The sequence below is a fragment of the Populus euphratica genome, unplaced genomic scaffold (assembly GCF_000495115.2).
Source record: "Populus euphratica unplaced genomic scaffold, PopEup_1.0 scaffold32.1, whole genome shotgun sequence".
Lineage (NCBI taxonomy): Eukaryota > Viridiplantae > Streptophyta > Magnoliopsida > Malpighiales > Salicaceae > Populus > Populus euphratica.
Window position 1 is genome coordinate 1,689,458 of NW_011499861.1, and position 14,333 is coordinate 1,703,790.

The 14,333-nt window shown below is 35.4% G+C and overlaps 2 protein-coding genes across 10 annotated transcripts; one reads left to right on the forward strand and one right to left on the reverse strand.

Moving 5' to 3' along the window:
- Window positions 1-523: 523 nt before the first annotated feature.
- Window positions 524-5,825, forward strand: LOC105124860 (SKP1-like protein 21). 8 transcript variants are annotated; one of them, XM_011025015.1, is made up of 9 exons: window positions 524-1,074; window positions 1,519-1,743; window positions 1,958-2,149; window positions 2,230-2,340; window positions 2,430-2,508; window positions 3,440-3,528; window positions 3,616-3,797; window positions 4,373-4,510; window positions 4,906-5,298. In XM_011025015.1, exons 1-9 carry the CDS (start codon window positions 1,039-1,041, stop codon window positions 4,973-4,975), a joined length of 1,122 nt encoding a protein of 373 aa, XP_011023317.1. In that variant the 5' UTR covers window positions 524-1,038; the 3' UTR covers window positions 4,976-5,298. The 8 variants fall into 8 exon arrangements, 6 of the variants coding, with proteins under 6 accessions (XP_011023317.1, XP_011023321.1, XP_011023318.1 ...); XR_842138.1 differs by lacking the exon at window positions 524-1,074 and adding an exon at window positions 5,399-5,825 and having other exon boundaries at window positions 1,082-1,743; window positions 4,906-5,134; XR_842137.1 differs by lacking the exon at window positions 524-1,074 and having other exon boundaries at window positions 1,082-1,743; window positions 4,906-5,134; window positions 5,230-5,392.
- On the reverse strand, window positions 5,749-13,830 carry LOC105124859 (signal peptide peptidase-like 4). 2 transcript variants are annotated; one of them, XM_011025013.1, is made up of 15 exons: window positions 13,536-13,830; window positions 12,705-12,863; window positions 12,482-12,593; window positions 11,794-11,913; window positions 11,450-11,601; window positions 11,153-11,335; window positions 10,256-10,290; window positions 9,436-9,598; window positions 8,836-8,889; window positions 8,311-8,403; window positions 8,087-8,229; window positions 7,561-7,631; window positions 6,832-6,915; window positions 6,125-6,242; window positions 5,749-5,991 (listed from the first exon to the last, which is right to left on the reverse strand). In XM_011025013.1, exons 1-14 carry the CDS (start codon window positions 13,668-13,670, stop codon window positions 6,133-6,135), a joined length of 1,614 nt encoding a protein of 537 aa, XP_011023315.1. In that variant the 5' UTR covers window positions 13,671-13,830; the 3' UTR covers window positions 5,749-5,991; window positions 6,125-6,132. The 2 variants fall into 2 exon arrangements, with proteins under 2 accessions (XP_011023315.1, XP_011023314.1); XM_011025012.1 differs by having other exon boundaries at window positions 5,752-6,242.
- Window positions 13,831-14,333: the final 503 nt, after the last annotated feature.

Sequence of the window (14,333 nt, forward strand, 5' to 3'; positions counted from 1 at the left end):
AAATTATAAAAACTAAAAAAAAAGACTGAAAATAGGAAGCAACTAATTACCAAATTTCCCATTTGTTAATAAAAAATAAATAACGTGCAGAAATTAAAATTTATTTTAAATTTAAGTATGCGAGTCTGGCAATATTATGACAGGCCATTGGTTTTTGTATTTAAAAATATTTAATATTTTTATTTATTTATTTATTTTAAATTAATATATTCTCAGTGTCTTTAAATTATTTTAATATATTAATGTTAAAAATAATTTTTTAAAAATAAAAATTATTATTAATATATATTTTAATATAAAAAATTATTTAAAAAACAAAATAATATACACTATGAGTTCTAACAAAAACTTCTATTAATTAATTTATTTTTTAAAAAGTTTAATTCTAACTAAATTATCCATACCCATTACACGTATTCACAGTAGAATTCTTCTCCTCACCACCCGCATTAATTGTATGATCTTTCGTTCTTATAAAAAGAAATAATTTATCAAAAGTTTATTACAAAAGAAAAAACAGGAAAACTAGTATGGGCCGACCCAAACCAATACTGAAACGGCGTACGTGGGTGCGGCGACGTTTTATCGGAGCGAACGCCTTAGACGGCGACAAAGCGCGCACCTTTCACTCAGATAAATCGCAAAGTTTCGCGGTCACTATCTTAATTATTCTCCCTCCCAACCTAAAACTTACTCACTCTCTTTCTCTACCTCTCTCACGCACCCACCATTATCAATTCGGATTTGGCAGCCAACCGCCAACCGCCAAATCTCTCTCAGCGCGAAGAAATTAATTAACAATTAGTTTATTATTAAATTCCCATTTTCTTTAAGTTAGGGTCTAGTATATGTTGACGCAGGTTTTTGAGAGAAGTGACAGATTCATTCTTAGCTTTCTGTCCTTCCAATGTGATGGAGAAGTTGGAGGCTTGGAGCTTCGTATAGATTCCCAGAAACCTCAAAACGCGGCGTTGCATTTTATGCAGCCTTGTTGTGCTGCGGCCGAGGGAGATACTTCTGTCGGATATTGTTTGCCAAATGTCAGAAGTTGATATGGCTGTAGTAAAACCTGAGGTTTGTATTATTTATTTATTTATTTATTATGCGCAATTATGTCTTTCCGTTGGCTTGGTAGTTTCTGAGTTGTAGAAAGCAGACCCTTCCCTTAATTGTTTATGGAAATGTAAATTTGGATGTTCTTTTCTGGCGGGGCGGCAACATATTTTCCTGGAATGAGGATAGTACTTGACTTTTACTATCTTACCTTTTTAAGCATTTGTAGCTGATATTACAGAAGTAAGAAACATGGAGAGGTAAAAGCGTTTGCTTTTTTCTTTTTCTTTTTTTCCCTTCGCGCAACTCTCTGTAACATAGAATTTGATATTTGTTGTTGATTTGTGATCACCTGCAACTTAAATACATCTTGTTCATCTGAGCTTCTTCTTTTGAAACCATCTGCTCGTGAAGTTAATGAGGGATTGTCTGAAGGGTTCAAATCCTGTTGCTATCCATTTTCAGATGATGAGATCGTATACCTGGATACAAACCACGGATGGTGCAGTTCAGCAAGTGGAACAAGAAGTTGCCATGTTTTGCCCCTTGATATGTCAGGAAGTAATACAAAAGGGAATGGGATCTTCTAAGAACTATGCTATATTTCTACCACAAAGAGTTGGTACATCCATGTTTAGCCTAATTCTTGATTACTGCAGGTTTCATCAAGTACCTGGTCGCTCTAATAAGGTTTCTTCACATTTCTGGCATTTCATATGCTGTTTGTTGGCCTTAAATTCGTTTCTTGCTCTACCTAGTTGATATCAAAAGTACTTGGTAAATGGGAAAACTTGAAACAATCATTTGCATGTTCAGGGAACTGTTCTTTTAGTTCATAAAAGCCTTAGAAAGGTGAAGTGGCACAGGTACAGTTTTACTTACTTTAGGCTGTTCTTTTGCATAGGAACGCAAGTCTTTTGATGAGAAGTTTGTTCGAATGGACACAAAGAGGCTTTGTGAGTTGACTTCTGCTGCTGAAAGCCTTCAGCTAAAGCCCTTGGTTGATCTTACTAGTCGTGCACTTGCACGAATCATTGAAGGGAAAACCCCTGAGGAGATACGTGAGATATTTCATTTGCCTGATGATCTAACAGAGGTGTCTGGTGCTTGTAAGAACTGTGTGCAGCATGTCTTTCTCCTACATCTTGTGATTTTAACTTGATTCTAATGATCTAGGAAGAGAAACTAGAGCCTTTGAAGAACACAACTGATGATCCACGGATCCGACTTTTAAATCGATTGTATGTGAAGAAGAGGAAAGAACTGAAAGAGAGAGAGAAACTAAAGGTTTTATTTTTTTCTTTCCTGACTTCGTCCCTAAGTATTATATAATTTCATAATTCTTGTGATTGATTTGGGCCCTCCATTTGTTGCAGAATGTCGAGGCCGAAGAGGAGCACGTGGATGACCGCTCAGTTGATGACCTCGTATCATTCATCAACGGAGGCGATGGAGGTATGCTTGAGTGCTGGTCAACTGTACTTTGCACTCTTAATTCCTGAAACTTTTTCTATCTTTATGATGGCTTGCTGAGGTTTGATATCATAACCCCAAACCTGCCAGCGAATTTAAGTTCCACAAGAAAATGTTATAATGCCATGTCTTAGAGGATAAAAACTAGGCAATGTCTGTTTGTATAGCATTACTCTAAAAAAAATGCAGAGGATGGGTGCTTCAATCTAGAAATTTCTAGAACTTTATTGCATGATAATGCCATGTCAGAGAGAATAAAAACTAGGAAATGTCTGTTTGTTCCTTTATTTCCTATTCGGAACTGAACGAATAGACTTCTAGGTTTGAGAAAATCAGGGCAAGAAAAAATCTACTTTCTCCAATTATTCTTTTTTGGAACTGATGTCTGATTGTGATGATTAAAAATTATGAAGAGGATTGAGAGAGCTTGACAGGTCATGCCGAATAAAGATATATCTAGATTCTAGAGGTACATGTTGATAGAAATGCATGCAGCTCCTCATCAAACATTCGAGTTTTTTGGCAGTGGCTTTGCTTTAATTTTTTTTATTGATCATATAATTAAAGGGACCTGGACTTGATTGCTCATTTATATCATTCATATAATTTCTAGTTATTTGAGGATTCTTCATTGCACAGCATTGGCTTATGAATCATATTTTTGTTGAAGATTCAGTTTCATGTAACTGATAGTGAAAAGAATTTAATGACTACATAGCATTACGCTATTTATAAATGCATTTAAAGTTTCAAATGATGAATTGTTGTTGTAAATTTCTTGGCCTGTATAGAGGATCATAACAATATCTTTGACACAGAATTATGTCTGTATTTAGTGGCTTTTAGTCTTCTTTTTTTATCTACTTAATATCCTCGTGAAGGCCTTATTGAGACCAGGAATTTTTCTTCTCAGATTCCAAAGGGATGAAAACTTCCAAGAATAGAAAGAAACACCAAAAAAGAAAAGATCGGCAAAAGTGTGCCCCTGAAATGCATAAAAAGGTTGGACCTATCATGTTGCCATCCCTTATTTTTAAATGTAATGAGTTTTGGCAATAGTTAAGCTTCTGTTTTGTTACATTTTTGCAGGAGTCTAATGTTTTTAGTTTGTTATGCCATAATGCCAAGCATGATCATGAATTACAGTCCAGCCTCAGAGAGACATTAAAGTTACAAGATGCGGCAGATGTAATTTTTTCTCCCACAGTGGAGTTTGAGGATGTTGATATTGATAGCGAGATAGATCCAGCTTTAAAAGAAGAAATTGATAGGTGAGCATGGAGGTGGATTATTGATGTATTTTATAGCTTATATGTACATATATGGTTATTTTTTTTAATCTTAAAAACAGGATACCTTTTTCTAGTTTTTCCTTTTTCCACGTCAATTGTGATGTGAAGTTAAAGGATGACCTTCTTGTCTGCATGGCCCAGGACTGACCATTTCCATCAGTATTTCTTCATGCCTTTAATAGCATTGCTTAAAAGTAAGATGGTGCAATTTCATATTCAGTGAATGAGAATTTATCATGGCGATTATTTGGGCATTCAAATATCTATCACGATCAACACCACTTGTATGATAATTGGAAGCTTCTGAATTACATATTGCAGCCTTTAAGTCTTTTAAACGTTCGACATCATGTTAATGGTTGAGCTTTAACTTGTGGTCATTTCCCTTGATAATACCCGTGGATTGAAAAGAATATTACACCCTTCCTTGCACTCCTTCCCAACGTGGTCTTGACCTCATTTTGTTGTATTTGATAATGATTGTATTTTTAACTAATACAAGGACATGATTATTAATATTTTCTGCTCTGGTATCCCATAATATCGTTTCCCAGGGAGGTTGAAGATTTTGCTCGGATACTAAATTCAGATTGGCCTGAAAGGATGCAGGAGCTTCTATCTTTGGGTCAAGAGAGGAGACCAGCACAATTATCTATTAATGGCAATGGCAATTTGAAAAGATATGGAAGTATGCCCTCTTATCCCTGGCGGTTATAATATTGCTCTTGCATGTAATGATTTTCTTCTCTGCAATGTCCTGTGTATTGATAGTTCCTTGCTTCAATGCTAGAATTTGGTTTCTTACTCTTCATATAATTTGATTTGTGGAATTGGAATTTCAAATTTTCAAACAATAGTATTTTCCTAAACTGTATTCCATTTAAATTTCCACTCCACCTTTTCATTTATGCTATATTCCTTGAGAATCTTGTCGTTTTAGTCTGCATAGCTATAAATTATTGTCTTGACTTTGTTGTTTTGTCCAGTGACATTTGTTAGGGTTGTAACAACGTGACCTCTTATAGCTTGTGCATAAAGCATACCTGTTAAAATGTTTACTTGCTGTTGATTTATTGAACAATGCCAGCATTATTCCCCGAACCCTAATCCATCAGAGCCTCCATGACCATCATGCTCCTCGAAGACTCCTTAAATGATTTGCATGGATGGAGAGGACCAGATCCTGGGCAACAATGAATTCTGCAGTATGGATTCTCCCTCAGGCTGCCAGTGGTTGGAACAGTTTTGACCAGATGCCAATGCAGGTGGCTTATGGCAAGAAAAAGGATTGTAGTGTCATTGATGTGAATTCAGATGTAAGTTTCCCCCCCGTGTCTTTTTATCTCCTTTTCTCACAAGGGAAAAGTAGAAAAGAATTGCTTGTGGTTTTTATGAGTCAATTTGTTTGTAGGGGTGCAACCTTTGTACTTTTACGGAAGGAATAAAAATGCAAATGCCATTCTATGAGCCATTTCTTCTCGACCGGGGGATGTCTGTTAATTCCTGTTAAAGTAGTATTGGTTCCCTTCCCCGTCTGATAAAAGGTTGTCCTTTTCTTTTTTGAACTTGATGAAATTAAGAGGCACACATACCCCTTCAATGATTTGGCAGGCATTCCTCAGCTCATTATGGGTTTCGAAGCAGGTTTCAGAATTGTGGTGTGCATAGAGTGATTTAGCCTTATTATTTTGTATTTTTTTTGGGGTAAAATTAAAGGAGTAGCAACCACATGTGATAATTGAAGATATAAAAGATAACTTTGTCTGGCATGATCAGAATCATTTAATTTCAATCTCCCTCGTATCGATTCATAAATGTAGAATAGAGAGCCTTCATGGGAGGACTACCCAGGTAAGAAGCAATGATTCCTTGTCGTTCAGATTGCAAGATTTGCATCTTTTATACTGCATTGAGTTTACGCTTCATCAAATTGTACAACTAAGAGGGGATAGGATTATATGCTGGAATAAGATACTCCCAGTGTGGCCTGATTACAATGAGATTACATATACGAGGATGCAATAAGAAAGCAAGGTGTTGGATAAAGCAAAACCTCTGAAGGCTCTGGAACCAATGCTATATTTTCACTATATCACACGATCGAATCCAGCACGAGGCTCAGGCGCCCATGTATAAGGTGATGTTGCAAGTAAAAGTTTCTGATGAATCCGAGCTGAGATAAAAAGATCATTTGCAATTAGTCAAAACTAATTTTACTCTAGCTTCAGTTCTCAGTCAGTTAATGGCAACAGATATTACAAGCTCTCCTACAACTTGTACAGGTAATTATGACGCGCCTTTAAGACCTGTATCACTAAGATCCAGAGGGTTGAAATTGCATGTGTCGGCAGGGCCTTTCAGGCTCTCCCATTGTCCATAATGCTTTCAGATCTCCTCTTTGCTTTCCCAACGTCAAAAAGGTACCTGCGTCCACGATTAAAGAATCAATACACAAAGGAGATGGTGTTGACAGTCAAGACGAACTAAAGGGACTGCTTATCAAGGCCGTTTGTCTGGTTTTCTTTCCTTTTCCTTCCTTCTACCTTCTCCTTTCTTTTTTATATTTTTTCGGTGAAGCAGACCAGTTAAGCATTTAACTCCAAGTTATTCCTTGATTAACTTCAATATTCACTCTTGATTAACAAAGGTCAATGTTTGATTTAGTCAAGGAATGGTTTTGAGTAAATGCTTAGCTGGCCTTGAGCACCCTGCTCCATGGAGGAGGTGGCATTTGGATTGCTCAGGGTCCTTCAGTTCAGCAGGCAATTGCTTAGGGTCGTTTAATTTCAGCTGGCCAAATACATGAATTTGCAAACCAGGGTGTGCTCATGCAAGTAGCACAAGTGAAAGCTTGCAAGCAATGGCCAGTCTTGTTTCATAGTTGCCAGGAAGGGGTAATTTCAAGACTTCCACTTAGAGCGGGTGGTTGTAGAATCTTGTTTCTAACTAAAACCTCTCCACTAAAAGGGAGTTACCCATGGGCTTCCCCAATGGTTACGTTGTGGCTACTTACCAAGGGTGAATGGAACAATGTAAAGCAAAGCTGGCTGGCCATGCCCATCCATCATGTTCAAAGCTACGTATGTTACTAGGAGACCTGCAAATTAACAAATCTTGGACAGTGAGGATGGTGGCTATGAATTACAAGAATATAAAATACCCATAAAATCACAAGCAACATTCGTTTTGATAAACTGCTCAAATAAATTTGTATCCTATAAATCACTCTTTAGTTTTCAAACTTTACAACCTATCCTCATAGAATTTATACTGGCAAATATTTAACTGGATATTGGCCTTGATCTCTCGAAGGAGCCTTAATCTCTGATAGTAGATAGTGCAGAAATAGATGAACATCTTGTCTTTTTATCCAGGGTGCAAAAATACATCATACTTCTTGAAACACCTCTGAAGCATGAAAACTGTTTGCAAGTGCCTCTATATGCTTCAACAAATGCATGAGTAGCTTTTATTGACCTTCGGTGCGATCAAAATTTATTGTGTGCGTGTGTATCAGCCATGGAATTCAATGTCATCTTTCTTTATTTCCTCTTCATAAATAGAATTGAATGCAATTCTATAATTCCCTAAAATTCTTTTGACAGGTGCCCAATATGGCTCATATATGCATCCCAATGATGATTTCTATCAGTTGCTTTTAACCATCAGCTTTCCATGCTGAGTAACACATATGATGAGCTAAAATTTTATGAACAACAATGGTGTGAAAACTTTGGCACACCTAAACCATAAGCAGTCATTGCCCACAAGAAGTATCCTGCTCGAAGATTCTTCTTCGCGAGCCAGTCATACCTGCAAAATGACCAGTAACATTGAACTTGTAAACAGTTAAAACATCATATCAAATCCGAGTCTTTGTGGAACATATCGAAGTAAAAATATCCAGAAGTCTGATGACAAGAAAAGGCCAAATAAATAGTTCATGGTCCAAGCATCCTAGCCTATTCCAATTCTCATTTGGCTTGGTTGACACTCATAATTTCAAGGCTTTACAACTCCATATAAAAAAGAAGAAGAAAGGACAATGCCATTTAAAGAATCAGTGTTCTGCATAATCATGACTATATCATTCTAAACAATTATCAATTCCATGACCATTATAGATAAACCAAGAAGGCATGACATGAAGGAAGCTGACCATAATGATAGGTTTTTTTTTTTTTTTTGGAAGTGAATTACCTGCATTTTCAAGGGAATTAAGGGAAACTGTCATTAGCCAAGTTAGTTACATGGCTTAAGATTCAAACCTTAATGAAAAAGCTACAAGCAATCCTGGTAAGATGATGTCACCAAACCCAATTATGCTATAGCCACCCCAAGGATCAAACATCCGTGGGATTTTCAGTAGCATTGGTATACCATCCTCTCCACTCTTATCACCACGAGCCACCTGTGGGAAGAGGAAAAAAATGAAGATTTGCGTTTTCTATTAATAGATGTAAATTCATCATAGGACCATTCCACAACTTACCACAATCATAACACTCTCCTTGAACAACCATTTCGAAACAAAAACCCAGAAGATGTCATACAAAAAGGCACAACTTAGAAGAATTGTTCCAACCTGAACATGATAAAAAAAAAATAACCAAAAGAAATGAATATCCATCAAAATCAGCATCTTGAATAATGTAACCATAGTAGTTAAAATGCATTTCTCACTATTTTTTATCAAGTACAACAAGATCTTCTAGCATAATGTACTTCGCATTAGCTAATAATTTATATGCCATCTAATTCTTAGTATCATGGATTTTTAATTTGACCAAGATTTTAATGGAACATGACTTCTTGCAATTTATAGCTCCAAGTTGAAGACAGATGTGAAAAAGATTAAAAGCAAGTTTCCGAAGAAACTGACAACAAATATCGTTACAACAGCCACAAACTCAAACCTGATATTCTTGAAAGGCTAACAATGAAAACAAAAAAGGGCAACACTAGAACTGTGCAATGGAAAAATAAACAACTAAAGAATGGATTCTCTCATGATCACCTTGAGATTTGGCACACGAACGATCTGAAGAACTGTAATGATCAGAGCAATACCCTGGTTCATGTAGGAAAAAAGAGAAATATTAGAGAGCCTCTTCCAATCAATTTGCACTGACGTGGAGAAGGTGATAAAGAAAAGATAACCAAATTAAGCACTTGAAGTGACAATGACAAACAAACTAAATCCGTTGGAAATCTTTCCATAATGATGGAAGTGTTATATCTTTAATTACCTCAAGTTAGTTTTTCACTGGTAAAATCTGATATTTAACTACATATTCCATATGTGCTTCCATATTTAGTTACCATCAATATGCAAGTACTGTAATCAGAGTGTGCCCGATTTAGATTTGATATTTCCCTTTCACCTTTCCAACTAAAAACTGATTAATAATAGTAGAGAGATTATTGGCTTGATGATGGTGGAGTGCTGGAGCTATTTAAGAGAGGGGAAACAAACATCATATTTTCCATATATGAGAGTAATGATAAAACTGTAGGCAGTCACGTAGTTGTGTTCTATGGTCTGAAACTTCCAGACTATGCACATATGAAGAGAACTGAAGCTAGAAGAGCAGGGAAAAAACAAAAATTGTCTTACAAGGATATCTTGACCTATCCAGGCAAAGGAGATAGAGCGGAAAACTGCCCAAACAACAGCAAATGCTATGCAGAAAGGAAAGACTGCCAGTGTTAGATACGAGACAGCTCCAAAGAAGGGAACTTTAACAAATGATTCTCCCGCAGGTTGAAACCATCTGAAACTATATTTGTTAGGTGTCAGTTGCACATTCTACACGAACTTTGAAAAAGGATGGAATTTAACGAATGTAGTAAAAGACAAGAATGGAAGAATAAATAACAAAAGAACACAAGTAATGTTGCCAAAAGAGGATAACATAATTCTTATACTGTAGGTACTGAAAGAAATAAAAGATCCCAATTTCATTGTTCTGTTTACATCTAATGTTGCATAAGGCAGTAGCCAATTTTTTTCTTCTTTCTTTTCATGAAAATGCATGATAATTGCATATGGTCCTCCGGCTAATTTTATCAAGAATTAATAAAAATAGTGGCAAGTTAACACTGTAGGGTTGTCACGCAGATAATCATCATTTTAGAATCAACATGGACAATTGTTTGAGGTACAATAAAATGATCTCTTAAGAAAACAGTCCAAGACCTGGAAAGATCAATGCTGTTTCAGTTTTTCATATAACAGTTCCCTCATTAAATAAATAAGAGAGAAAGCACCAGTAATAGGAAAGCTAAAAACAAAGTGCCAACATAATCAGGCAGTACAGGAAAATAAAAAAAATGTTTGAAGTCATGCTTCTTGTCCCTATCACACGTAAAAATTCACAACTCAAACAATTATGCTGGGAGTTCAAATGCCAAAAAAGGGGAAAAAATACACATACCATGATAACAAAGCAGCCAAGCAAGTTTGCAAGCCCTATAAACATGAAGAGATTTCAAGGTTCAACATTCATGGTAAAATGAATCGACAATTTCAAGAAATGTTTGAAAGATGTATGGGAACTTGGGCGCTTAGAATTGGCCCTTGTTTCACCAATACATTGATTATTTGATGTTTGAAAAAGAAATAAGACAGGCATTGAGGAATAATTTTTCACTGACATTTTTTGTGTCACTTCCCCTTTTTGAAAAATTGAATTGCTTTCCAGAAGTTCAAAATAACAGCAACATATGGATTGGTTTTATTAGAACATGATGTTTTCAAATCATAGTCCTACAATTTGATGCCTCATTAACTGGAAATCATGGAAACCTTAGATCAAATGTGTTTCTCTAAACACTATACAGGGATTCTAGTACTGAATATAGATAAAAAGGTGTTATGACAAAGCAACTTCCAAAGAACTAATGCCCATAACAAATGTATCGTGTAGAATAGTAGTGTATCAGAGGCTTGAAAAGTTGAAAAAAAGATAGAACAAAAAGAGATAGTTGCAACCAATTTAGACCTAAATTTCAGTGACAAGCATAAACTAAAAAGACCACATGACCAGTAAAAAATAATCATGACAGCAAGCTAGAGTGATGACAAAATTTGGTTAGACCTTTGGAAAGATCTCGGATGAATATACAGGTTTTAAAAGGAGTAGCATAGTTCTAGAAAAGAATGATTGGAACTGCCAGCAAAAGCCTGAAATAAAGGATGGCACCATATAAATTCGAGAATCCTCAAATTATTTTACAAATGCATGTCCGTGTCTCCAATAAAAAAAAAAAAGAGTACAGATGGCAGGTAGATTAATAAAAAGGAATTGAGCATCAAAATATAGAAGACCCACCTCCACTCCCCCAATGCAAAACAGAACCACCAGAACCTCGATAAACCAGTATGACATAAGTTTGTAAAGCATAACTAAGAAACAAGAAGCGATCACAACGAAGAGAATTGCAGATGTTGTGTTGATGTTAACAATACCACTGGAACGGACACCATCCATATGAATCAATTCATCCAAACCATCCTGCAAGCACAATGTCAACCACATATCACTTGAAAAAAATCAGGGATCTAATTCACCAAGGATCACACTTGACAGAAATTGCAAAAATTTAGCTGTCTAGATGCCCAAAATGACCTTCAATAGCTTATCCTGCTCTATAGCAGCTTCTCTTGCACTCCATGCAGACCAGTAAGAGGCACATAAAATGGTACCGACAGCCATAAGCCATAAGAACACTTCTGCAACATCCACCACTGGACGTCGTGGTGAGTATAACTGCACTTTAACTGGAAAGGAACATATGGAAGTGAAAACAAATGAATAACCCCATTCAAATGAAAGCCAAGGTTTCATGTTTAGGTTTTATAATGATACAACCATTTCACGTACAATTGCATCCAAAGAAATGAAAAGGCATATCCAAATGTGCCACTGATATAAGGGAATGAGGGAATACATTATTATAGAGAAATGCAAACCTGATGAGCTGCTCGTCAAATATTTTTCCAAGCTTGCACCAGCATCTTGTGGGAGCATGACAGAAGCAATGCCAATCTTTACATCAGTTTCATTGACTTCACAAACCATCTTGAACAGTTCTACAGTAAAAAAAGTTCCAAGAGTAAACCATGAAACCAAAAATGCAAATATAATCAGCATCAACTTTTGTTCAATAAGAAGCCAAGGTAATGGTAAATTCACCAATTACTTTGGTAACACTCCTCACAAAATATTTACATTTTTGAAGGAAAAAATTTGGCTTCTGATGTTTCTAATATGATAACAGCTGTACAGTTCCACATAAACTCCTGTATATTGAAGGGAGTTGATGAGACATTCAGAGGAAATAAGTTTCTTCTACGAATATTGGTTTTATAGAGCCAAAGGCAGCAGAGAATAAATGCATTTTTGGCAGTAGTAACGAACAGATATCAAGAACAACAGCACCAGCACGGATTTAGATACCCTGTTGAGAGAGAAAGAGAAAGAAAGCAACGACATTTATATGCATCAACATAAACAGAACATGATGAGATAGACAGAGCAGTTATTTCAGTCTTAAGCTCCTGGAGATCTTATTCATAGCAGCATATTGGCATGCATGTCAATTGAGAGGATTTTGAACAGATACAATCACAAAGATGACAGAATGTTACACGCAAATACCTGTCTGATTGTTTATGATGAGAATAGCTGAAGCACCAGCATCTTCAGCAACATTTGCCTTTGTTGTGAAGCTACAGTTACCTCGGTGCGCCAATATGACCTCCCCTGAAAGCTACCACGCAGCGAGAGAGTCCAATTTATGAGAAAATGAATAGAAGAAAAATATTTTGTGTAATTAACTAAACCTGAGCAAGAAGAGCTGTACAAATAGATAAAAAAAAACCTTATTTTTAGGTTTGCTACAACAATCAGGAGGGTCAGCCAGGGCAAGTAGAAATAAATTAGCATGTTTTTCCTTCGATTCCAAAGTGAGACCAAAACGAGCACCGACACCAACATACTCAATATCTTCTACGCCATTAATCCAAGTTGGTACTTTGACCTACAAAATAAAATTCAATAAGAAATGACGTCCAACAACATTGCCTTAAAATCCCACAAAATTTTTAATTCCTAAATTCAATATTAAATAAGCCAAAAAAAATGCTTGTCAAAATTAATTTTTTTAGATAACAAAATATCTCATTAATTATTACAAGTATCATACAGAAATAACTATGAAACAGGGCAGAACAAAACTGTGATAAAATTAATAATAAAATTAAATTAACAAAATAAATTAAAAATATTTATTTCCAAATTATTTCTTGATATTCAAACAGAAAAAGGTGGGAAGCATATAAAGCGTATATCCTCTGAAGCTCTACTGTTACTGTTTTTTAAAAATCAATAAAACACTCAACTTTACACAATTTCCATGATTTTCTCAGCAGCCAAACAGAAATCAAGAGAGAGAAAAAAGAGTTAAATTAAAACAAAACACTTCAGAAAATTGAACTAAACAATTCAATTCAAGCGAAGCTAAACAAAGTAACTACTACGTCGCATAAAAAATGAAACTAATTCATCGAAAAAATCAACCACAGAAAAGCAAACAGTTTCCTCCAGTTTCCTTTCATCTCTTCAATTTTTCAGCATCCAAACAGAAATCAACCAAAAAAATTGAAAACAAAATCTTCGAAGTGAAGTTAGGGATTTTTCTTTGAAGCTTTACCAGAACGAAGTTATTTTCACAGCCAGGCCGCTTAGGAGCGATGTCGTCGTGGTGCACTATATCACCTGCAGATCCCAAACAAAAGCTTGAAGCTAGCAAAGCTATTAACACATATATCTTTTTATAAGTATCCATTTTAAACTACATAATTTGAAGTGTTTTTTTAGGGTTTCAGTGGAGAAAGGGAGGAGAAGGAGGAGGTGTGAAAGTGCAGAGAGAGAGAGAGAGAGAGAGAGAGCTTGAACTCTCCTTGTCGTTTTAGGAGGGAGCCATTATAAAAAGCCGTGTGGTAACCGTTATTGAGCTGGTAATGCTTATTGTTTTTTTTTTTTTCCTTTTAGTTGGTGGGTATAATAAAACGCGTTGCCTAGAGCGTGTCAGTCACGATACTGAATATCATTAGCTGTTTTTTCCCCTAACATTTCATGTTAAGATGCCAAGAACGGCCATAGTTTTGTAGCTAATATAGCTTATATAAATTGAATAGTTTATTATATATTTACTGTTAAAATTATTTTTTTCTGTTCAAATATCCTTAATGTTATTTTTTATTTAGTGCATGAATTCTTAAATATTTTTTATTTAAATATATGTTAATATAATTATTAAATTAATGCTTAATTAAAAAATAAAGATTCATACATTCAAATCTAAAAAAGTAGAGGCATTTAAATAGAAAAATAAAAAAAATGCACACCAATATAGACTATAAACAATCTATTATTTAATTACTAATAATTAATTCAGAGCTAATTCGATTTATTATTGAATTGAAAAAATAATTTTACATCCATGTGC

Bases quoted from the DNA above. Each gene is read 5' to 3' on its own strand.
- LOC105124860 (XM_011025014.1), top strand. From the start codon at position 1,471: ATGAGGGATTGTCTGAAGGGTTCAAATCCTGTTGCTATCCATTTTCAG. The intron at 1,744-1,957 runs GTTTCTTCACAT...TCTTTTGCATAG, and splicing joins TACCTGGTCGCTCTAATAAG to GAACGCAAGTCTTTTGATGA. The intron at 3,529-3,615 runs GTTGGACCTATC...ACATTTTTGCAG, and splicing joins CCCCTGAAATGCATAAAAAG to GAGTCTAATGTTTTTAGTTT.
- LOC105124859 (XM_011025013.1), bottom strand. From the start codon at position 13,670: ATGGATACTTATAAAAAGATATATGTGTTAATAGCTTTGCTAGCTTCA. The intron at 12,864-13,535 runs GTAAAGCTTCAA...TTTATTTTGTAG, and splicing joins GTGAAAATAACTTCGTTCTG to GTCAAAGTACCAACTTGGAT. The intron at 12,594-12,704 runs GTTTTTTTTTAT...GCTGCGTGGTAG, and splicing joins GTAGCAAACCTAAAAATAAG to CTTTCAGGGGAGGTCATATT.